Below are 24238 nucleotides of genomic sequence, written 5' to 3' on the forward strand. Positions count from 1 at the left end.
GATACCTATTTTCATATCTCTTCCCCTTTTGGATGCGATCGTTTGGCCACTGTGTTTATCTGGTTATCCAAACTACATCTATGGGGAACAACTCACTTGGCACTTCCTCTAAAAAATAACGTCATCCAATATATGAAGTCATCTCGTTGCAAGCGCATATTCGAATCTCCAGAAATGACGCCATGATAGAACGATGTTTTATCGTGAAATGAACCCCGCTTCGTTCTTCATAGCTCTTTTGCGATTTATCGAGTAGTTATCTTATATATAGTTGATGCAAGTTGCGCTTGCGCTTGCGTCTTAATAATGTAATCTGAGCCTGACCGTTTGACGAATCCACCAGTGACAATCTTGACTAGTATGACTCCCTACAATATATATTTCATTACTACAGACTCGTCTAGAGGCTTCTTTCGGCTACAAATTGTATGTTTTTCCTTTCTTTATTGCAACTTTTCCATCCCTATAATAATTGAGGTGAGGTGAAACGGGGTTTAACGTCGCGTTCAAGATTATTGCACTTATACTGCGACGTTCATGTACGTGTGCGTCTGGCTTCCCTGTTTAGATACCTATTGTTTTGGCAGGTGTGACTGACCATCTGTTTGAGCATGTCTGGCTTCCCTGCTGAGATACATATTGTTTTGGCAGGTGTGACTGACCGTCTGTTTGAGCACGTCTGGCTTACCTGCTGAGATACATATTGTTTTGGCAGGTATGACTGATCGTCTGTTTGAGCACGTCTGGCTTCCCTGCTGAGATACATATTGTTTTGGCAGGTGTAACTGACCATCTGTTTGAGCATGCTGGCTTCCCTGCTGAGATACATATTGTTTTGGCAGGTGTGACTGACCATCTGTTTGAACACGCCTGGCACTCCTGTTAAGAGACATATAATTTTGACAGGTGTGACAGATCATCGGTTTGAGCACGCTTGGCACTCCTTTTTAGATACATATTGTTTTGGCAGGTGTAACTGATCATCTGTTTGAGCACGTCCAGACTGTAAATGGGGCTAAAGACCTCCTGGCCCTCAACGTACAGCGAGGCCGGGACCATGGCCTCCCCCCCTACTCAGACTTCCGGGACAAGGCCATCCAGTTCGCCACCGACAAAACGATCACTATTACAACACCAACAAACCCTTCATGCGCTTCTTCTGTGTACACGTGAGTGTTTCCTCCATGTTTCAAAAGCAGTTCCTTTTTGTTTTTTAGTTGTACAGATTAATAGGTTTGAATAAATTTAAAACAAAATTGACCACCAGTCGACCTGAAGATGTTACAAGCTGAAATTTATGATAATGGCCTAGGTCGTCGCATCATTCCCGTGAGTAGCTTCATAGGTTAATAACAACATCTCTATTTTCAGGGACACAAGCAAAATCGACCTATACGCAGGTGCTATGAACGAGGCCCCTGTTACTGGTGGTGTGGTTGGTCCAACTTTTGCCTACATAATGGGACAGCAATTTAGTGACATACGGTCTGGTGATCGATTCTGGTACGAGACAACCAATACAACTATTGGTTTCACAGCAGGCAAGTCAAGCTGGTTTCTCTGATAAATGCTGGCATGGTCCAATACAACGTTTGAGTATTCCTATTGTTTCGCAACTGTCCAAGGATTGTTTGCAACACCTACTTAAATGTTGATTAACTTTAGATCTATGCACATTTGGGTCCTTTAATGTTACCTTTGAGGATATGTTGGCTCTTTTGTTACATTATCCACGACTGATATACCTGGGCGCTTATTACGTCGAATACGGTATGTGTGATGAGTATGGGTGTGATTTATAGACACGAGTTCAGGATATATTCGTAATAGTACAATCGACTCTGCATTTGACAGAGATTTCTTGTGAATATGGAACGGGATTTACCCCACTATTCGACACTCACAGATCCATCATATGCTCGAACAGTTGGTCTCGGTTATCTGTTTCTTGGCAATTGACAGGGCCCTCTTGCACAAAGCGATCTTAGCGCTACGACTGTCTTAAGTCTAGGTCAGAGTACGGGAGTTACGATCATCGCAGTGCTAAGATCGCTTTGTGCAAGAGGGCCCAGGGGTGTTGTGGAGTTGATCCAGTTCGAAATAATTCATCGAGACATATTCTAGTAATTATTTAAAGTGTTGAACTGTTTTTTATATAAATCTGTGAAACGTAGTTGTTGAGAAACAGGGAACAGGTACTAGTACCTAGGTACTGATCGTAGCACGTCACACGCCACCACCCGAGGCACACAGCCTCGCCATCCGTGGCTTCTTGCCATCAACACTGGTGCACCGGATCCGGGTCACCACCGGGTACCCCTCATGGGAGTATTTGCTTGTTTGACAAAATTTAGGAAAGAACGGCCCCTCATTGCGACAAGCATTCAACATGTTATTTGACAGAATGATGCACATGTTCCCTGTTTGTCCCATTCGATGCACGTTCAATATTGTCATACTGTTTTACAGATCAACTAGCCGAGATCGACAAAATAACTCTGGCTCGTGTGATCTGTACCAACACCGGCATAACATCCATCCAGCCCGACGCCTTCAGCATCCCAGACGCAACGTAAGAATACTTTACTCTTAAAGCATACGTGGTTGGTGTCAGAGGTTAAATTCACCGTTGTTTTTCCCGAAGACATACAAATTGCAACTCTAGCGAAACTTTCTTTTGTGAGGCATTTCTTTCAGCATTTCAGCATTTTTCAGCAATCTAATTTTCCGAAAACCGATGTTAGCACCAAGAAATTTTCTTTAACAAGTACTTTACAAACTTGACAGATTTCCACTTCATTATTTTCATATAAAAGCGAGAAAACGTGTTTGGTTGCGGAATGTCTATAATAGCATTTGGAAATTGTATATTATTACGACAAGGACAACTAAAAGAGACGTGATACGACAAAGATTTGAATACTGTTATGGATAATAGCTTCTTTATTGTACTTACACAACGTTTCAGGGCTACTTCTGGCCCCTTGATCAAGTGAATGGCAGGATTGGAGAACATGACATATAGATACAACTGGCTTTGCTTATAAGATTATAATTAAACTAGATTCATTTGTATTTGTTTGTGTGTGTCATGTTCTCGCACCCTGCTTACTCCAAATAAGTTGCTATCCATAATATTCCTTGTCATAATTTCTATATTATCCTTTGTGAAAATAATCGGCTGGGTAATGAAGACGTTTGTGAAAAATACAAGCAAAAGTGTATATATGGTGCCAGTGGTTCTTGCTGATAATAAAAAATAACGTTTGAATCATTTCAGGTCTAACGGAGAAATCAGCTGCAGCAGTCTTGGCGACATTGACTTTTCCATATTTTAATTGTCCTGACAAACTCTCCAGTAATGTCAACCACTTAGAATCCGGAAGAAATAAAAAATATTTCAGCAGCAAACAATCTTCTTTGTTGTATTAAGGGTTTTCAATTTGTGGTAGACCCATTTGTGGAGTCATTTCTTTGTGGTCTCAATCGTGATACTGCTTCATGTGAGGTAGGGAGAAATAGGGTTTTAGTGGGGTTTAAGGATGTTTGTATAGGTGGGGACTTATAGCGCTAATCCACTCAAATATCAAGCCTCAGTTTAACATGGGCACTTCACTCAGACACAGTACTCCAGTCCTTGTTGTATCCTTTAATGCCGAGCACCAGGGTATAATATTTTAACATCTGTTGGTATGAGGCGGACGGGGAGTCGAACGGCCGTCTTTCCGCTCCCCGGCAGACTCCCTGTCCATCAGACGACGGAGACGGTTCCCATAAACAAACGTGATCTTCCAGACAAAACAGAAGCCATAGCCACAGGAAAGGCCGAAAATAGTTGTTAATAAGAGAAATGAAACAGGCAACGTATAGGCACTTGCCATAAGGCGAGGCACAACGCCCAGCCATCAGTTGAATTAAGAGGCCTTTTACGATCGACTCTGGGGAAGCCGGGGCCCATTCGGATCAGGGTGCTCACGGGGTACCCCTCTTGAGAGTATTTGCTTGTTAAACAGAATTGTAGGAAGGGGATCGAACCATCGACTGCCGCTGTCCTGGCTGACTCCTTATCCACTAGACTACCAGAAGGCGCCGAAGTCATGGCCACATGCAGGAACGGAAGCAAACCAGAGCACACCGGTAGCACACCTTGGCGCACCATCCACACACCTTGTCGCTCCATCCACACAACCTTAGGCACCATTCACAAACCCTGACACAAGATCCTCACACCCTGACACACCATCCTCACACATTGGCGTACCATCCCCCCAAAAATGACCCAATCCCCACTCTGACACACCATCCACACACTCTGACACACCATCCACACACTCTGACTCACCATCCTCACACCCTGACACACAATCCAATCCACACATTCTGACGCACCGTCAACACACTGACACACCATCCACACACTCTGACACACCATCCACACACTCTGACACACCATGAACACACTCTGACACACAATCCCCACTCTGACACACCATCCAAACACTCTGACACACCATCCACACACTCTGACACACCATCCACACACTCTGACTCACCATCCTCACACCCTGACACACAATCCAATTCACACACTCTGACACACAATCCACACACCCTCACACACCATCCACACACTCTGACACACCATCAACACACTCTGACACACAATCCCCACTCTAACACACCATCCACACACTCTGATACACCATCCACACACTCTGACACACCATCCACACACTCTGACTCACCATCCTCACACCCTGACACACAATCCAATCCACACACTCTGACGCACAGGCAACACACTGACACACCATCCACACACTCTGACACACCATCCACACACCCTAACACATTATCCACACAACCTGACACACCATCCACACACTCTGACGCACCATCCTCACACCCTGACACATCATCCACACACCCTGACGCACCATTCACACACTCTGACACATCATCCACACACCCTGACACATCATCCACACAACCTGACACACTATCCACACACTCCGACACACCATTCACACACTCTGACACATCATCCACACACCCTGGTGCACAACCCACACAACCTGGTGCACAACCCACACAACCTGGTGCACAACCCACACACCCTGGCGCACCATCCACATACTCTGACACACTATCTAGAGAAACTAACACACCATCCACACACCCAGACACACCATCCACACACCCTGACACACCATCTAAAAACTCTGACACACCATCAACACGCTCTGACACACCATCAACACGCTCTGACACACAATCCACACTCTGACACACCATCCACACACTCTGACACACCATCCACACACTCTGACAAGCTATCCACACGCTCCGACACACCATTCACACACTGTGACACATCATCCACACACCCTGGCGCACAATCCACACACTCTGGCGCACGATCCACACACTCTGACACACCATCTACACAAACTTACACACCATCCACACACCCTGACACACCATCCACACACTCTGACACACAATCCCCACTCTGACACACCATCCACACACTCTGATACACCATCCACACACTCTGACACACCATCCACACACTCTGACTCACCATCCTCACACCCTGACACACAATCCAATCCACACACTCTGACACATCATCCACACACCCTGGCGCACTATCCACACACTCTGGCGCACGATCCACACACTCTGACACACCATCTACACAAACTTACACACCATCCACACACCCTGACACACCATCCACACATTCTGACGCACCATCCACACACCCTGACACACAATCCACACACTCTGACACACCATCAACACACTCTGACACACAATCCACACCCTGATACACCATCCACACACTTTGACCAACATCCTCACACCCTGACACACAATCCAATCCACACACTTTGACACACCATCCACACACTCTGACACACCATCCACACACTCTGACACATCATCCACACACTTTGACCACCATCCTCACACCCTGACACACAATCCAATCCACACACTCTGACGCACCATGAACACACTCTGACACACCATCCACACAATCTGACACACCGTCAACACACCCTGACACACAATCCAATCCACACACTCTAACGCACCGTGAACACACTCTGACACACCATCAACACACTCTGACACACAATCCCCACTCTGACACACAATCCACACACTCTGACACACCATCCACACACTCTGACACACCATCCACACACTCTGACACACCATCCACACACCCTGACGCACCATCCTCACACCCTGACACACAATCCAATCCACACACCCTGACGCACCATCCACACACCCTGACACGTCATCCACACACCCTGACACACCATCCACACACCCTGAAACACCATCACACACTCTTACCCACCATCCACACACTCTGACACATCATTCACACACTCTGACCCACCATCCTAACACCCTGACCCACCATCCACACACCCTGACGCACTATCCACACACTCTGACACACCATCCACACAAACTGACCCCTTCAAACACACCCAGTCACACAACTATTAGTGATTATACAGTGTTATATATACTACAGCAAACGACTGTAACAAGCCACTGATTGACTCTAAATAGGTAAAGCTGCACTAGCATTATGTGTTTACTTTGAAATTTAACTGTTTGATATTTATGAAAAACAACAACACACAATCACATGTTCTACGCCTCTTCATACTCTTCAATTTAAAACACGTCGTGCATTTTGAACGAAAAGAAAGCATTCTTTCGTTTGACTGAAGCTGTTGAATATAGCTGATATAAAGCCTACCTTGTAAGACTGCATGCTTGAATTGCTCAAAGTAATGATGTAAACACTTTTCCTGTGTCACTTAACAAACATACAGACCAATGTTGTAGGTTTTGTAAAGGAAAAGTCCTAATAAGACTGAATAAGCGATTTCTTTGATATAAGATTGTATGCGGCCTTGAATATGGAAATGCAGTTGAAGATGTGCCCGTGAAATGCCTGGATGACTTGATAGGCAGTTTTGTTGGATTTGATTTATACTATTGAAGATGTGTTACTCATTTTTACCAAAGTAAAAAGCCTATACAAATTCAGGTTTATGATCATGATCATGATGAAACCCAGGATATAATCATGTGATATAAGCCCGTTGACTGTAATGAACCACAGTATACAACAGTGTGATATAAACCCGTTGAATGTGATGAAACCCAGTATATGACAGTGTGATATATACCCGTTGACTTAGATGAACCACAGTACACAACAGTGTTATATAAACCCGTTGACTGTGAAGAACCACAGTATGTAAAAGTGTGATATAAACCCATTGACTGTAATGAAACCCAGTATATAACAGTGTGATATAAACCCGTTGCCTGTAATGAAACCAAGTATATAACAGTGTGATATACACACGTTGACTTAGATGAACCACAGTATACAACAGTGTGATATAAATCCGTTGACTGTGATGAACCCCAGAATATACCAATGTGATATAAGCCCGTTTACCGTAATGAAACCCAGTATATAACAGTGTGACATATACCAGTTGACTTAGATGAACCACAGTATAAAACCATTGACTGGAAAGCGAGTCAGATACCAGAACTATTCACGAGTTTCATAAAATTGGTATTACACGGGAGCTCGTTTAGTATTCTATATGACTGTAATGAAACCCAGTATATAACAGTGTGATATAAATCCGTTGACTGTTATGAAACCCAGTATGTAACAGTGTGATATAAACCCGTTGACTGTAATGAAACCCAGTATATAACAGTGTGATATACACACGTTGACTTAGATGAACCACAGTATACAACAGTGTGATATAAATCCGTTGACTGTGATGAACCCCAGAATATAACAATGTGATATAAGCCCATTGACTGTGATGAACACCAGTGCATAATCGTGTGATATAAGCCCGTTGACTGTAATGAACCGCAGTATACAACAGTGTGATATAAGCCCGTTGACTGTGATGAAACCCAGAAAATAACAGTGTGATATAAGCCCGTTGACTGTGATGAAACCCAGTATATAACAGTGTGATATAAACCCGTTGACTGTGATGAAACCCAGAATATAACAGTGTGATATAAGCCCATTGACTGTAATGAAACCCAGTATACAACAGTGTGATATAAAACCTTTGTTTGACAGTTTACTTCAAAGCAAATCATCGTCACTGATAGTTAAAGCAAACTATGGTTAATTAATACTGATCATAGTAATCATGTGATCATATAAAATCTCTTGTTTATACGTTATAATTGTAATGATTTATTTGTATGTAAAGGAATGTTGTATATTTTAACTCTTTAACACGCACGCACGCACGCACGCACGCACGCACGCACGCACGCACGCACGCACACACACATACAGACACACCCTCCCAGCCCTAATCATTTGTGCCACAGTTGACAGTAATACACCACGTCGAACAAGAACATTTTTTTAATAACCTTCTGAATCTGTTATTAAGCAACAAACAATGACCACACCTGGCAAAAGATTCATCAACAGTTTTTGCGTTTAATTAACAAACGTTAACTGGAATGTAGATATTTATTAGCTCAGCGACTCTGCTTCATGCAGGGATTTCTATTGAGATATGGAAAGGGTTTTGTCACTTTATTCATATGTATCGACATAATTGGCCACTGCCAAGCCACAGATATGACTCTGCCATTGTTGTCAGTCCTTCCACATATACGAAACTCCAGATTTATTTCGTTTTTTAAAACAAAATTAGACAATGAAAATGCAAGGTGACCAGATGCATCTGAAGATATGAACCAGTGTGAAACCGTGCCATGTGGGCTGCCATTACCACTGTGTTAGTACTGAAAAAGGGCTTTTCGTTGTCATGTATTTTAAATATTGAATGTTTGAATATTTACAGAGAATATTCCGGTAATGTGGATGAAGACAAAGTGAATGAAGACAAAGTGAATGAAGACAAAGTGAATGAAGACAAAGTGAATGAAGACAAACTTACAGTCGTTTGTTTCACACAAAGTGTAACAGTTATTTTTAAGAAAGTAACATGTAATTTCTCTCTCTTTTTCAGAGCAAATCATCGTCACTGATGGTTAAAGCAAACTATGGTTAATAAATACTGATCATAGTAACCATGTGATCATATAGGATCTCTTGTTCATACGTTATAATTGTAATGAACACACACACACACACACACACACGCACACGCACACACACACACGCACGCACGCACACACACACACACACACACACACACACACACACACACACACACGCACACATACACACTCACGCACACACGCACGCACACACACACAGAAAGGATACACACACACAAACGCATGCACGCACGCACGTACGCACGCAGAGAAAGGATGCACACACACACACACATACAAACACATGTACAAGTTTTTTTCAATACCTTTTTGAATTGAATCAGAATTAACTTTCCACTTATTTTAGCAGCCAACAAAAACCATACCAAGTATTTCAACAGTATCTGCGTTTAATTAGCAAAGACATCACAAAAAATACTGAAATGTTTCCATTCATTTGGAGATGTGTCCCTACTGATATGACTGACTGTAAAGAAATCGATATGGTATTGTGAAAGATCACCGATATTAATCATTCCAGATATCCCAAACTACAATTTTATTTCGTTTTAATACAGTGTTCACGTTTTTAAAATACTAGAAGTTTCTGAAGAAGACAAAAGCGAAACAAAATGAGGGATATGTAATAATACTGCGACACGTTGTTATCTTTGGCTATTCTTCTAATGACTATATATACCGGGTTGTTGCTGCGTGTTAGTATTGTTTATGTATCAATTTTATTTTTGTAATTCGAAATGATGTTTTTCCTACCGTTGCATTTGCTGTGAACGGTGTTAGAACCTACACCGAAACGTCGCTCCTAATTGTAATAAAGAAGTTGCTCATCCATATATCTTATCCTTATTTAATTTGCTCTGAAATGTAGATTTATCTTGGGATATATCTTGAGTGAGATGAAGTGATATCTCCAAGGATATATCGCTACAATAAATTTGTAGTACAATGATTTGCAGACCCTTGAAACGTCATCGGTCACGAATGACAACATATTGAAATGGAATCACTAATCAAGTTTTACACTAAGGTCGCTGGTTATTACTGTTTCCAAACTGAATCTTTTGTGTGTCTGGGATATCAAATTTTATTCTTTAGTCAGCAATGTCAAAAGTGAGTATGTCTTGGTTTAAGGCCGCTTTAGACACCACTTCAACTACATCACGATGTAGCAGCATGTTTTGGAGGAATGTCCATAGAAAGACGGAGTAAGAAGACGATTGCCAATTTGGTGAATCCAATGAAGACTTGTATAATGAAGCTATCCAAGCTACGAATCATAATCGGGGCGAACGCTGGGATTCCTGGACCTGTATTCTTGGGATCTTTGTCATATAGATTACCGGACTAGGGGGCACAGGTGGCCCAGTCGTCTAAGGCGCCGCGATTCGCTGTGCAGAGTTGCCCTTGGGCACGCCAGAAACCTATGATTTAGGAGATAAACATACTGTGTTTTCAATGTAGAGCTAGGTTACCTGTAGATTTAACCCCTCTAAATTGAATTTGGAACCGAACGCGCAAATTTATGGTAGAATGTGGGTTCAAATCCCGGTTCGCCCCGATTATATTTCTAGGTATGTCAGCACCATACCCGTGCTCGTGGGTTTAACCGAAGTATGAAAAACTCTGAGACCTGCATCACTTCGGGCTTTCCTCACACATTACGCTGACACGCCGTGATATAACTGGAATACTGTTAAACCCAACTCACTCACTCACTCACTCACTCACTCAATCACTCAGTAGATTTTACCGGACATACAGAACAACTATGCGCCCCATGAGAGCCTAGGGACATTTTAATTTACATGGACGATACCAATAATTGTTTTCTTTGTGTGGACAATAGTAGGCCAAAATCAGCTGGTCTTTGCATTATACCCTTTCGGAATGTCTTTGGTCTTTTCAGCTTCTGAGAGGGTGTGGCACCCTGGAACGAAAATTAAAGAGATTGTCACTCGGGAGAAGGGTCGCCTTAGCTCAAGGGACAGGTAGGTTGTTGGATGCGATACGTCACACTACGAAAAGCGTCATGATAAACTGTTGTGTAAATGTGAAATAACATGGACATTTATTAAACTATATTTTAGACGAAACTCCTTTGTTTGATATCAGATGTTCAAGTAGTTTCCAAACTACCATTGTAGTACACAAATACAGTGGCTTCAGATATTACGTTTAAGACGAGGGTTTGATTTCTTCTGTAATGTTACTGGAATATTGCTCAGTGCTGCGTTAAACAAACAAACAAACAAACAAACAAAAAACAACTTTAAAAGTAATGGAAAACAACATCGCTCTCGTAAACCAACGTCGTAGCTCTTGCTTTGAAAGCAGAAAATCTCAAAAGTTTAAAATCACATTCGTAATTCAAATTTCTCTATTTTTTGACAAATCAACAATTGAATTCGATATTTACTATACCTATCTGTTATTTATGTCACGTTATGTTGATAGATCATCTCATCTACGAGAGCCATTTTCAGACTGGTCAAATATCGCTAAAGGTCCATACTGTAGACCTTATAGCCAGAGGTTGTTAGAAAAACATGTAAGCCTTTTCTGGACATGCTGGAACAAATATTCTGCCTCTCACAAACATCCAAGGAATGGTAAATTGTCGATAAGTTCAAATTAGTCACACTGGATATTGTATAAACATAGTGAAAATATGAAAGTGTTGACGTTAATAAATGTCGTAAATATGAGAGTAACACTATTTGACAAGCGCAATTGTACCTGCTAATTATGTTTGCACCAAACTCTAGTTGAAAGTATGCACTTGTTGCTTTTTTCCCCTGATACCTGATTACAACTCCAGCTCCTGCGTGGACGACTTCATCTTCCGCCCAGAAAGTGGAATCTGCAACAACCTCAACAACCCAGGATGGGGAGCGCCTCTACAGGACATGAGGAGACTCATCAATGCAGCCTATGATGACTGTATGTGTCCGTAAAAATGGGTTTAGAAATATGAAAGTACATTATGCTTAAGTAAAATTACATAAAACTTTATTTTCAACTCAATGTGTAAATGGTACATATTTTCTATGAATAACAATTTTCATTGGACTATTTTAAAATTTGTTATTTACTTTAAATGTAAACAATAAATTTCAACAATATATTTGTTTTAAAGCTTCAATGTAATTCATAAAGACGGTATTTATATATACATGTTTACATGAAGATCTCAATATATACCTGAACGAGTTAATGTCACTCACAGCTAGAGGAAAGCCTCAATTGAAGGGTCTACCCAGTGCCAGTCTTTTGTCATTTACTTTAAATGATCACATTAAATTTCAACAATATTCTGTTTTGAAACTTCAATATCGTTCATAAAGATGGTAATTTTATATATTTGTATATGTGTATCCATGAAGGTCTCCACATATAACTGAACGATTTAATTTAATTTCACTAACAGCTACAGGAAAACCTCGGTTGAATGGTCTACCTAGTGCCAGGGCGGTTAGTGTTGGGTGTTTCTCCGCCGACAGTGACAGTAGTCTGGAGCCAACGCAGAACCAGCTTGTCATGCAGTGGGGGCAGTTCATGGCTCACGATTTTGCTGGCACGCCAGGGACAAAGAGTAAGAAAGTTTAAATATTCAACCAATTATTACACCATTGTTATTTTCCTTCCTGCAACAATATCCCCTTTACTTCTTTCTATCTGAGAAAATATATCCTTTATATCTTTCTGATTGCAACATTATTAACTTGATCTCTTTCTGTCTACATCAATATGTCCAAAACCTCTTTTTATCTACAAAAATATTCTCTTCATATCGTTTTACCTGCAACAATATTATATTTTCCTTTTTGCAAGAATATTCCCCTGATCTCTTTCTACCTGCTACAATAATTTTATTATTTCTTTTTGCCTGCAATAAAATTTCCTATACCTCTTTCTACCTGCAAGAATGTCCCTTTACCTCCTCCTACCTACAACAAAATCCTATTTACCTCTTTCTATCTACAACAATATCCCCTTTACTTCTTTCCATCTACAATATCCGCTTTACCTCTTTCTACATCCAACAATATCCCTTTACCTCTTTCTATCTACAACAATATCCCCTTTACCTCTTTCTACCTACAACAATATCCCCTTTAGCTCCTTCTATCTACAACAATATCCACTTTACCTCTTTCTACCTAAAACTATATCCTCTTTACCTCTTTCTACCTAAAACTATATCCCCTTTACCTCTTTCTACCTACAACAATATCCCCTTTACCTCCTTCTACCTGCCACAATATCCCCTTTACCTCTTTCTACCTGCCGCAATATACCTTTCCCTCTTTCTATCTACAACAATATCCCTTTACCTCTTTCTACCTACAACAATATCCCGTTACCTCTTTCTACTTACAACAATATCCCCTTTACCTCTTTCTACCTGCAACAATATCCCTTTACCTATTTCTATCTACAACAATATCCCCTTTACCTCTTTCTACCTGCAGCAATATACCTTAACCTCATCTACATGTAAGAATAATAACTTCACCCTCACGCCCTAAAAACCTTTTTGGCAATAATGTTGAACAAACTTGTATCTCAGATAATATTCAACAATATCCCCCTTCCTCTGTTTATCTACAACAATATCCACTTTACCTCCTTCTACCTGCCGCAATATCCCCTTTACCTCCTTCTACCTGCCGCAATATCCCCTTTACCTCTTTCTGTCTACAACAATATCCCCTTTACCTCTTTCTGTCTACAACAATATCCCCTTTACCTCTTTCTACTTACAACAATATCCCCTTTACCTCTTTCTGTCTACAACAATATCCCCCTACCTCTTTCTATCTACAACAATATCCCTTTACTTCCTTCTACCTGCCGCAATATCCCCTTTACCTCTTTCTATCTACAACAATATCCCCTTTACCTCTTTCTACCTACAACTATATCCCCTTTACCTCTTTCTACCTGCAACAATATCCCCTTTACCTCTTTCTACCTGCAACAATATACCTTAACCTCATCTACATGTAAGAATATAAGCTTCACCCAACACCTTTTTGGCAATAATGTTGAACCAACTTGTATCTCAGATAATATTCTCCTCTTTTCTCATGTTCCCCCTTTCCTTACATTGCCCCCTGTGAAAGTCATACACTCAATCGGCCCGTTATGAGTGAGAATGTTTTTACGCCGCTTTTAGCAATATTCCAGCAATAACACGGCTGGGGACACCAGAATATGGGCTTCACACATTGTACCCATGTCGGAAATCGAACCCTGGTCTTCGGCATAACGAGCGAACTCTTTAACCACTGGACTACCCGACCGCCCCTCGGCCCGTTATGATCAAGAATACCTACAACCGTTCACAATATATTTCATTGTCATGTTCTCATCTGTTATAAGAAACTTGATGCTGTACAGGATTGGACAGCGACGGCAAGCATCCCGACTACGACTCTGAGTATGACATTCCATATAAGCAATATTTGAGAATATGCTCCTATTCACCACACAAAACGATACAATATAACTAACGATATAATAACGATATTATATAATAATTTATTTTTTTCCTTTGGAGGATAGAACATATGATATTCTTGTGACATTATTGGTCCACATCTTTGCAAAATATATCTTGTAAAAATGTTTTAGAGTTATTTTATCTTCTAAAGATTTCGTTTGAGCATTGAACGATACAGTTTAAGACTCTAAGGCCGAAACATGTTCTATTTTCAGTGGGAATTGCTTCCCTATCGTTATACCGTCCGGAGATCGTTACTTTAACGAATGTCTGCCATTCACCCGCTCTGCAGCCTCCCCACATAGTAAGTATTACTTATCTACCACTACAGATGTTGTATACAGTCTTGCACTAGACCCTCATGGAATATTATCGTCCAGTTTAACATCATTTGAACATATTGTTTAGCTATATCAATGTCAGCATAGCGCGGTTGACCCTACCGGAACTTAGGTCAGAGTGATGTGACGTGAAATTGGGTTTCCACTCGTTCGGACTGATGCTGGTTTTATGGTGCTAGCCCACTGAGAAACTATGCCACAAAGTCCTTGTTTCATCTCGTAATGCTGAGCGTCAGGAAGGATAACAACAAGTACCATCTTTTGACGTCTTTTATTATGGCGCGGCCGGGAATCGAACAACGGAAATCCGTCCACTACACCACGGAGGCGGTCACTTAGGTCTGGGACTTTTACCACGCGAGGTTTTGCAACGTGCAAAGCATTTACGTGCCATGTTTCTGGTGGGCACACGTCAGAATACTGTTGTCTAGCCCAGGACAGATAAGTTAAAACGATGACATTAAGAAAACCGTTGCAAACTGCCACACAGATGAGGGACTGGTTGCAACAGACAACTGGTGTGAGAGTACATGCCCGACGTCCATGTGTCATCCCACAACCTACATGCACGTCATTTGAATCAGTGGCGTCAGTTTGTAGAGAACGCCATCACTGGGATTATCATGTTGCCGGAGGATCCAGGTTAACTCTAGACTTCCATGACCAAATGAATCGAGTTTGGAGACGTCTCAATGGGCGTTTTATGGACGTTTTCGTCGTACAGCATGATCATTTTGGGGGTGGGTCCATTATGGCATGGATGGTATAAAAGAGTCACGGGTCAATGCCATCGGGACAACATTTCACCACGTTCCATCTTTCAAGATGATAATGCACGTGCTCATCGTGCAACGATTGTTGCCCAATTCCTCCAACAGCAAAACATCCATGTCATGCCATGACCAACACTCAGTCTTGACCTTTCCTCTTTTGAACATGTCTGCAACGTCATTGGCAGACGTATACGTCAACGTCAAATTCTACCCACAACTCTTAATGAACTCGGTGTTGCTCTCACTCACGAGTGCACACACACAACATGAATCAAACAGATCAGAAGCATGCCTGGAAGAATTCTTTCATATCAGAGGTGGTTTTATCCGATGTTAATGGCGTTGGCTGCCAAGAGCAAATTTCAAATGCGGCCAGACCCCTTTTGCGCTACAATCTCATCAAACCAATCATCATAACCCATTAAATTTACTCCCCGCCAGCCGATCATATCATTTTCAGTTGCCAATACCATAAAAGATCAGATGTGTCAGGATGATTGCCACTATCCTCTACTTCTTTCTGCAAATATATATTTACTCACTCACTCCTCACCATGTTCTACAGACACGTCACCTCGGGAACAGTTCAACATCCTCACCTCCTACGTCGACGCCAGCACCGTCTACGGAGGCTCAGTTGAGGAGGCGGACGAATTAAGAACCAAATCAGATGGTAAGTATAATCTGAGACAGCCACGCATTCTGTGCAGGAACTGTGATTAATACGTATGCGTATGAAACCATTTTATCCATAACGCACAGCATCGTTACATGACGTGCATGCACGTGTGTGTGTGTGTGGCTGCTTGTACTAGTACGGACTGATGCCGATTTATAGTGCCAGCACACTGAGATAACATGCCTCAGTTTACTATGAATACCCCACTCAGACACAGTATACTGACTCCGAGCCGAGCAGTCCTTGTTTTAGCCCCTTCATGCCGAGCGCCAAACAGGATAACAACAAGTACCATCTTTTAACGTCTTTTGGTATGACGTTAAACCCCATTTCACCTCACCTTCTACATTTCACAACTTTTGAGGTACACTCGGGCATGCTCTTTCTTCGAAAATAAAACAAAAGTTGTTTGACATTTTCAAATTTGACGCATCATTGAGGAAAAGTACGCCTGATGCTATTCTTTATTTTGACTTGTACCTCATGTTGCCGTGTTTGTTTTCGCGAACACCTTGTATTATCACTTTGTGAGAGTGATTCATGAACACATGCTTATGGCACAGTCGGAACCGTACAACGGACTCTGATTTAAGCGAATATTTCTTATGATTATGGAAAGGGTTTTGTTCACTTTAATCCTGAACATGCTCTGTCATCATGCAGGTTTGCTGAAAACCACTTCTGGGGGCGACAACCTGCCAACTTCCGACAAGACGTTTTGCCTACAGAGATCCGGGAATAAGTGCCCGAATGCTGGTAGGTATTTTTACATGTCATTCTTATGGGATGAGTATATATCATTTATATATTTATTTATTGAGCAGAAGACGTGTTTGGTCCTTTTTTAGACGCATAGTACAATATCTGTTGAATAAAATGGTGCTTCTAAAAGGGTTATATTATCAGTTATAGTGTCTTCGGTTGCCGTATACTGTCATATTAGGTGATCAGAAAAATATTGGACAGGCGGCAGAATGTTTCTGCTGATCTTATATGACACCAAAGATAACAACTGCAGAAGCATACAGAATGTATTATGCCGAAACGTTTACACTATCTGCTATCTTTATCAAAATGAAAACTTGACACTTACAACCGTTGACGTTAAGGGTTAAAGGGAGACTACTCTTTAAACCTTAGAGCCAAACGTTGAAATTTCTAAACATTAACGTGTTTTGGACATCACAATTAATGAAATTAAAATACCAAACAGTGTCAAATAAGAATTTCTCTAACAAAATCTTCATGTAAAATATGTGAGGGGGGTGTTGGATAATCCAAGATGACTGTTGTTGACGGTGCACGATTTCACATTAGGTAAATAACAACCCTCTTGGATTTTTACTGGCGGTATACGGGCTCATATAGGTTTAGTATTTCTGCTATCCGACTGGCCAATCTCACTTTCAAGCATAATAAAGCATCATATCGTTACACTATCAAAAACATTTTTGGAGGATATTAAGTCGTAATGGCATATAACTGTACACAATCCTTTTATACTGTGCAAGTACTTGAAATATGTGATTTCTGGTGTCCCCCGCCGTGATATTGCTGGAATATTGCTAAAAGCGGCGTAAAACCAGTCTCACTCACTCACTCACTCATAGGAACAGACATTGGAAACTTGAAACAGTCGTCCACTAGTTTAAAAATTTGGAAACACAGCTGCGACCTGCTGTCATAGATAATCATATTCCGGGGTAAATGCCTGAGACCGCATTACGTTTTTCAGCCACCCAATCACCAGTTACAGGCCCTTCATGAAGAACCGGTTTGAGCAACCCCTGCTTGTCGTAAGAGGCGACTATTAACGGGATCAGCTCGCTGACTTGGTTGATGCATGTCATCGTGTCCCAGTTGAGTAGATCGATGCACATGATGTCAATCACTGGATTGTCTGGTCCAGACTCGATTATTTTCAAAACGCCGTCATATAGCTAGAATATGTCTGAGTGCGGCGTTAAACAACAAACAAACACACTTGTTTCAGGCGACTGGCGGGTCAATGTCTTCGCTGGTCTGACAGCCACGCATACGCTGTGGGTAAAGGAACATAACAGGATTGCAGGGGGTCTTGCCAATGTACACACTGAATATGACGATGAACTTCTCTACCAGGAAGCTCGCCGTATTGTCAATGCTGCCATACAACATATCACTTACAAGGACTGGTTGCCTCTGATCCTTGGAGACGATTTCTACGATGCTTTTGACCTCGGCACTACATATGCCTATGACGCCTCCGTTGATCCAGGGCTGTACAACAGCTTTGCTACTGCTGCTCACAGATTTGGCCACTCTCAGCTCCGCGCAACGTACAATGTGAAGGACCACGCCAATCTCAAGATCGAGGATATGTTCATGGATGTAGCCTTTGCAACTAATGGCATCAAAGAGGTCTTCGAGGGGCTCCTGGCGGCCAAGAATCAGAAGGCCGATGAGAAGTTTACTAATGGTGAGTGCGAAAACAATGCCATAGGTAGACGACTTAAGAAAGCAGAGCGTTTCTGATTTTTGTTGGTTGTATCAATGTGGTTTCTGGGAACATTTTGAAATCGCTCATTACTGAAACGATTTGGGTTAAAAATTCGATGATATTTTTACAATTATTAAACTCCATCATCCAATCCTTGGTTGATATGCTAGTAGTACACGGACAAAGTAATTGTCTTAAACGACAAACAACAAGAAATCCAGCGCTAGTGCCATATGGGCTGGAAAAGGAAAACAAACGCAAGTGTTTTTGTTGTGACAGGCGACGGCAGCGACTGTACTGGTTGCGGCGATTTCAACTGTTTTATTGCTTGAATTAGGATGTTCCGCTGACCTACCGACAATCTTAGTTCAGTAATGTCATCTAGTGACATCAAGCACAACGCAACTGGACTATCAATGTCTTCGTCATTCAAAATTTGTGCGGTCTTACTGTTCAGATGGCTGTCACTGCACCATTGTCGAAAGTCGAACTGACTTGGCTGTTCGTTTCCTTCGCCTTTTTTATTCACAGACATTCTTCTTTGAGTGAATTTAAACAAACAGACTGAGAAAAATCACCAAATTCCTGCACAACGTGTAGTTTGCAAGTTACGTTTGGCGCCTGTGACGTGTCCCTTGCAACAATAAAAAAACAAATACCGCTTACAGCATAATCAGCAACTGACAGTCTGGATTGTCTCCCCTTGACTGTTAAATAAATGGACAGTAAATCAGATGCCATGGCATTGCCGTTTAAATTAAAATAAACTAGGGTTTATTTCTCACTATATAATCATCGTTCTATGTGAAACCGGATCTCTGGTTGAGGATACTGGTTATTTAAGAAGTAAACAACGACAACGAGTCTTTTTTTTCTTATATGAGATATCAGCGTTATGTACAGCCTCTTAAAGGATGCTGATAAAATATGCAAGCTTTAAAAATAGTTACCTCAATTTTAATAATGATGACGCCCTGAATAGAATCCGTCCTCGGCAATGTCGGACAAGTCCATTTTATGATTATCTGTACTTTTCTCCTAATACCTATTTTCATATCTCTTCCCCTTTTGGATGCGATCGTTTGGCCACTGTGTTTATCTGGTTATCCAAACTACATCTATGGGGAACAACTCACTTGGCACTTCCTCTAAAAAATAACGTCATCCAATATATGAAGTCATCTCGTTGCAAGCGCATATTCGAATCTCCAGAAATGACGCCATGATAGAACGATGTTTTATCGTGAAATGAACCCCGCTTCGTTCTTCATAGCTCTTTTGCGATTTATCGAGTAGTTATCTTATATATAGTTGATGCAAGTTGCGCTTGCGCTTGCGTCTTAATAATGTAATCTGAGCCTGACCGTTTGACGAATCCACCAGTGACAATCTTGACTAGTCCTTCAAAAGACTAAGCCTACCTGTTCTGCATGCCTATATGACTCCCTACAATATATATGTCATTACTACAGACTCGTCTAGAGGCTTCTTTCGGCTACAAATTGTATGTTTTTCCTTTCTTTATTGCAACTTTTCCATCCCTATAATAATTGAGGTGAGGTGAAACGGGGTTTAACGTCGCGTACTTACTTACTTACTTACTTACTTTGGAGATTTAACGTGCGCTTTCCGACTGATGCGTATTTCGCACACGGGCCCGGCCAGGCCATTTAATGTGTTTCCGAAAGGGGCGAAGGTGGTCTGTGCAACCCAAGAGGGGGGTTTTAGGGGTTGCTTATATAGAATTTGGGAATTTTGAGATTTGGAATAGATGCCGATGGGATTGGGGAGGAGAACTAAGGGAGCTGGGTATGGTGGATGTTTGTTTGTTTATGTGATTTTGATTTGGTGAGTTATTGTGTTTTTAGATGCGTTTTATTAGTTCCGTTTTGATTAAGAATACGCCTAAGGCCTTGAAGTTTTCTAGTTTATTTTGTGGGTTTAGTATTGATTCTAGAGTTAGAGCCTTGTTTAGATTGAGGGTGGTTTGTAATGCGGTTCGATGTGTTAGGTAGTGTGTGCAGTGGATGAGTGCGTGTTCTGGGGTTTCTGGTTGTTTGCAGTGTGGGCAGTTACCTGTAGTGTGTTTTTTAAATTTTTTAAGGTGGTTATTTAGGTTGGTGTGTCCTGTTTGGAGTTTAGTGATTACTCTGTCGATTTTTTTGGATGGATGGAGAATTTTTGGTTTGGTTAGTGGTTTGCTGAGCACTTTTTTGATTTGGCTATTTGAGTTTAGATATAGGTTATGCCATTTTTTGGTGATTTTTTGCTTGTTTACACTTTTAATTTCTGATTTTGAGATGGGTAAGTTTAAGCTTATTTCTGGGATTTTGAGGGATAGTTTAGCTGCTTTATCTGCGTTTTCATTACCGTATATTCCTACGTGGGCGGGTATCCACAAGAAGGTTATTTGTTTGCCTGCCTTAGTTAGGTCGTTGGAGCTTTTAAGTATTTGATTTATTAATTTAGGTCGGTTTTTGGTATTTTTGTTTTGGAGGGCTTGCAGTCCACTTAGGGAGTCGGTAAGTATTAGGATTTTTTTGTGGTTTTTGGATTCTTGATTATGGAGGGCTGAGGCCATGCCCATTAGTTCTGCCGTGAATATTGATTGGTTGTTTGGGAGTCGGAAGGATTGTGTGGTTTTAGTTGGTTGTGTGGTATGGACTCCGAAACCTGTGTGTTTGGAGGTCGGATCTGAGGATCCGTCCGTGTAAATGTGACACCAATTTGGCCAATTTTCGTGTATGTATGCTAGTGTGGTAGTTTTAGCTATGTTTGGGTCGGTTTGTTTATTTATTTGGCTAGCTAGTGTTGTGTCTATTTTGGGTATTTTAAGTTTAGGGGTGAAGATATTTGATTGTTTGCAGTTTTGTTTAAGATTTTTAATTTGGTGTTCATTTAGGTAGTTTGTTATTCTTTGGGATATTGGGGTAAGTAAGGGGTGTTTACGAGCTAGAGCTTGGTTTTTGGGGCTGATGTTTTGGTTTATTAAGTTTTGGATGAGAGGGTTTGATTGGGACGCGGCCCAGAAATTTAAGCTTAGCTGTTCCCTGCGTAGACTTAGTGGCATTTCTCCTGTTAAGGCCTGAAGTGAGGTGTAGGAGGTGCCATGTTGGGTGCGTGTAATTAGTTTGAGAGCCTGATATTGTATTGAGTCAAGTTTTTTAGATAGAGAGTTGTTTAGGGTGTTGTATATGGCGCAGCCGTAGTCTAGTTTTGATCTAATTAGTGATATGTAGAGAGAGAGGAGGGTATCTTTGGATGCTCCCCAGTTAGAACCAGTTAGGCATCTTAGGGTGTTTAGGTCTTTACTGCATTTAGTTGTTAGGTTTTGGATGTGAGCATCCCAGGTGAGATGTTCATCGAAAATAAGTCCTAAGAATTTGGTTTGTTTTTGAAATTTGATTGTTTGATTGTTTAGCTGGAGGATTGGGGAGGCGGGTTTCATGTTTTTATGTTTGAATACTATTCCTGTTGTTTTTTCTGAGTTAAGGGAGAAGCCCCATTTGTCAGCCCACTGTTGTATTTTATTAAGAGATTTTTGGAGTAAATTTTGGACCATGTTCATGCTTTTAGTGCGGATCCAGATGGCTCCATCATCCGCGAATTTTGATGTGTTTACTTTAGGGGATAGGCCCTCGAATAGATCGTTTATCATTATATTGAAGAGGGTGGGGCTGAGGATACTGCCCTGTGGAGTACCATTTTCTAGGGGACATTGGTCCGATAGAGTTTGGTCTATACCCACGGTTATTTTACGATTGTTTAGGAAGTCCTGGATGTAGTTTATTATCTGACCTTTGAGTCCTATTTTTTTAAGTTTTTGTATTAGCCCATCGTGCCATACCATGTCGAAAGCTTTAGAGAAGTCTAAGAAGATGCCTGTGGTATATTGTTTATTTAGCTGTCCTGTCTTAATATCTTGTTCTAGTCGGGTGAGGTTATCTAGGGTTGAGCGGCCAGGAGTGAAACCGCTTTGATCTGGGTTTATGATGTTATTTTGGGTTAAGTAATGTTGTAATCTATTTTTAGCCATTGATTCCATTACTTTACATAAGTTTGAAGTTAGGGATATTGGTCTATATGAGTTAGCTTGATTAGCTGGTTTATTAGGTTTAGGGATTGGTATGACTAGGGCCTGTTTCCAGGGAGTAGGAACCTGTCCGTTTAGGTAGATGAGATTGTATAGTTTGAGTAGTGCCTGGAGTAGTTTTAGGGGGAGTTTTTTAATTATTTGGTAAGAAGTTAGGTCTAATCCTGGGGCTGTGCCCTTTTTCCTGTTTTGGATTACGTAGAGGAGCTCCTCCATTGTGTAGGGTTGATTTATTTCTAGATTGTTATTGTTTGGTTCTTTTGTGGGTTTGTTTTCTGTTTTAAGTTTATCTTGGAATTTTTTACTGAAGTTGGTGTTACTGCTAACGGCCGAAAAGTGGTTGGCGAGATTATTTGCTTTTTGGGCGGGGTTGGTTGAGTTGTCAATGTTAGGGTTTTTTTTATGTCGTTTTAAGCCTCTGATGGCGTGGATTTTGCGCCAGACCGTTCTGGCATCTGTACGGTTATTTATACCTTCGCAGAATTTTTTCCAGTCTCTACTTTTGGCTATTTGGACTAGTTTTTGAACCTGGTGGTTTAGTTCGTGGGCTATGTTTAAATATTTGTAGTCGCGTTTTGCTTTATTGAAGGCTGATTTACGTTTTCGTCTAGTCTGTTCTATTTCCTCATTCCACCATGGTACCGTCGGTTTGCCTGTCTTAGATGTTTTGAAGGGGATGGAGGTTTTGGCTGCGTTTATTATATAGTCTGTTAGGTTTTTACAATAGGTTTCTGGATCATTATTTTCTATTTCGTTTAGGTTAGCTTCGTTGCAGATATCTTGGAATTGGTCCCAGTTAGCTTTATTGTAATGGAATTTTGGTTCTTGGTTTTCTGTTTGGATTGGTACGTTTGTATTTCCTATGGTTATGTTTATGGGGAAGTGGTCACTACCTAGCGGGACGTCGTGCACTTCCCATTGAGTACTTTGGGCTAGATCTGCGGTGCATATGGTTAGGTCGATAGCCGACATTTTTTGGTTTATCTTATCGTACCTCGTGGGTTGGTTGCTATTAAGGAGTACTAGGTCGTTTGTTTCTATCCATTCGGAGATTAATTTGCCATGATTATCTATTTTATCATCTATGCTCCATGTAGGATGGTGAGCGTTAAAGTCTCCTAGGAATATAGTAGATTTATCGCTTATTTGGAGTAGTTTGTTTAGATCCTCAGGTTGGACTTTTTGTTCCGCCCAGTGGTAAATATTTATGATGTTTATGTTTCGGTTATTTAATG

At 41.2% G+C, this 24238-nt stretch overlaps 1 protein-coding gene and 1 long non-coding RNA gene across 3 annotated transcripts in view; both read left to right on the forward strand.

Moving 5' to 3' along the window:
• Nucleotides 1-24238, forward strand: part of LOC124112747 (peroxidasin-like) — a 42979-nt gene that overhangs the window by 12741 nt on the left and 6000 nt on the right. Inside the window, exons 10-13 of one of the 2 annotated variants that reach the window (XM_048399536.1) lie at nucleotides 971-1169; nucleotides 1372-1541; nucleotides 2470-2572; nucleotides 3281-3411. In XM_048399536.1, coding sequence (XP_048255493.1) covers nucleotides 971-1169; nucleotides 1372-1541; nucleotides 2470-2572; nucleotides 3281-3338 — 530 coding nt within the window. In that variant the 3' untranslated portion in view covers nucleotides 3339-3411. Of the gene's footprint in view, nucleotides 1-970; nucleotides 1170-1371; nucleotides 1542-2469; nucleotides 2573-3280; nucleotides 3412-24238 lie in introns of those variants that run through there. The other variant, XM_048399537.1, reaches the window with a different exon arrangement.
• On the forward strand, nucleotides 14489-17182 carry LOC125382020. Its single transcript, XR_007222142.1, has 4 exons — nucleotides 14489-14575; nucleotides 14854-14942; nucleotides 16318-16425; nucleotides 17095-17182. It is a non-coding gene; the product is annotated as an uncharacterized LOC125382020 (long non-coding RNA).

This window comes from Haliotis rufescens, unplaced genomic scaffold (genome assembly GCF_023055435.1).
Source record: "Haliotis rufescens isolate VD_foot unplaced genomic scaffold, xgHalRufe1.0.p SCAF_2, whole genome shotgun sequence".
Lineage (NCBI taxonomy): Eukaryota > Metazoa > Mollusca > Gastropoda > Lepetellida > Haliotidae > Haliotis > Haliotis rufescens.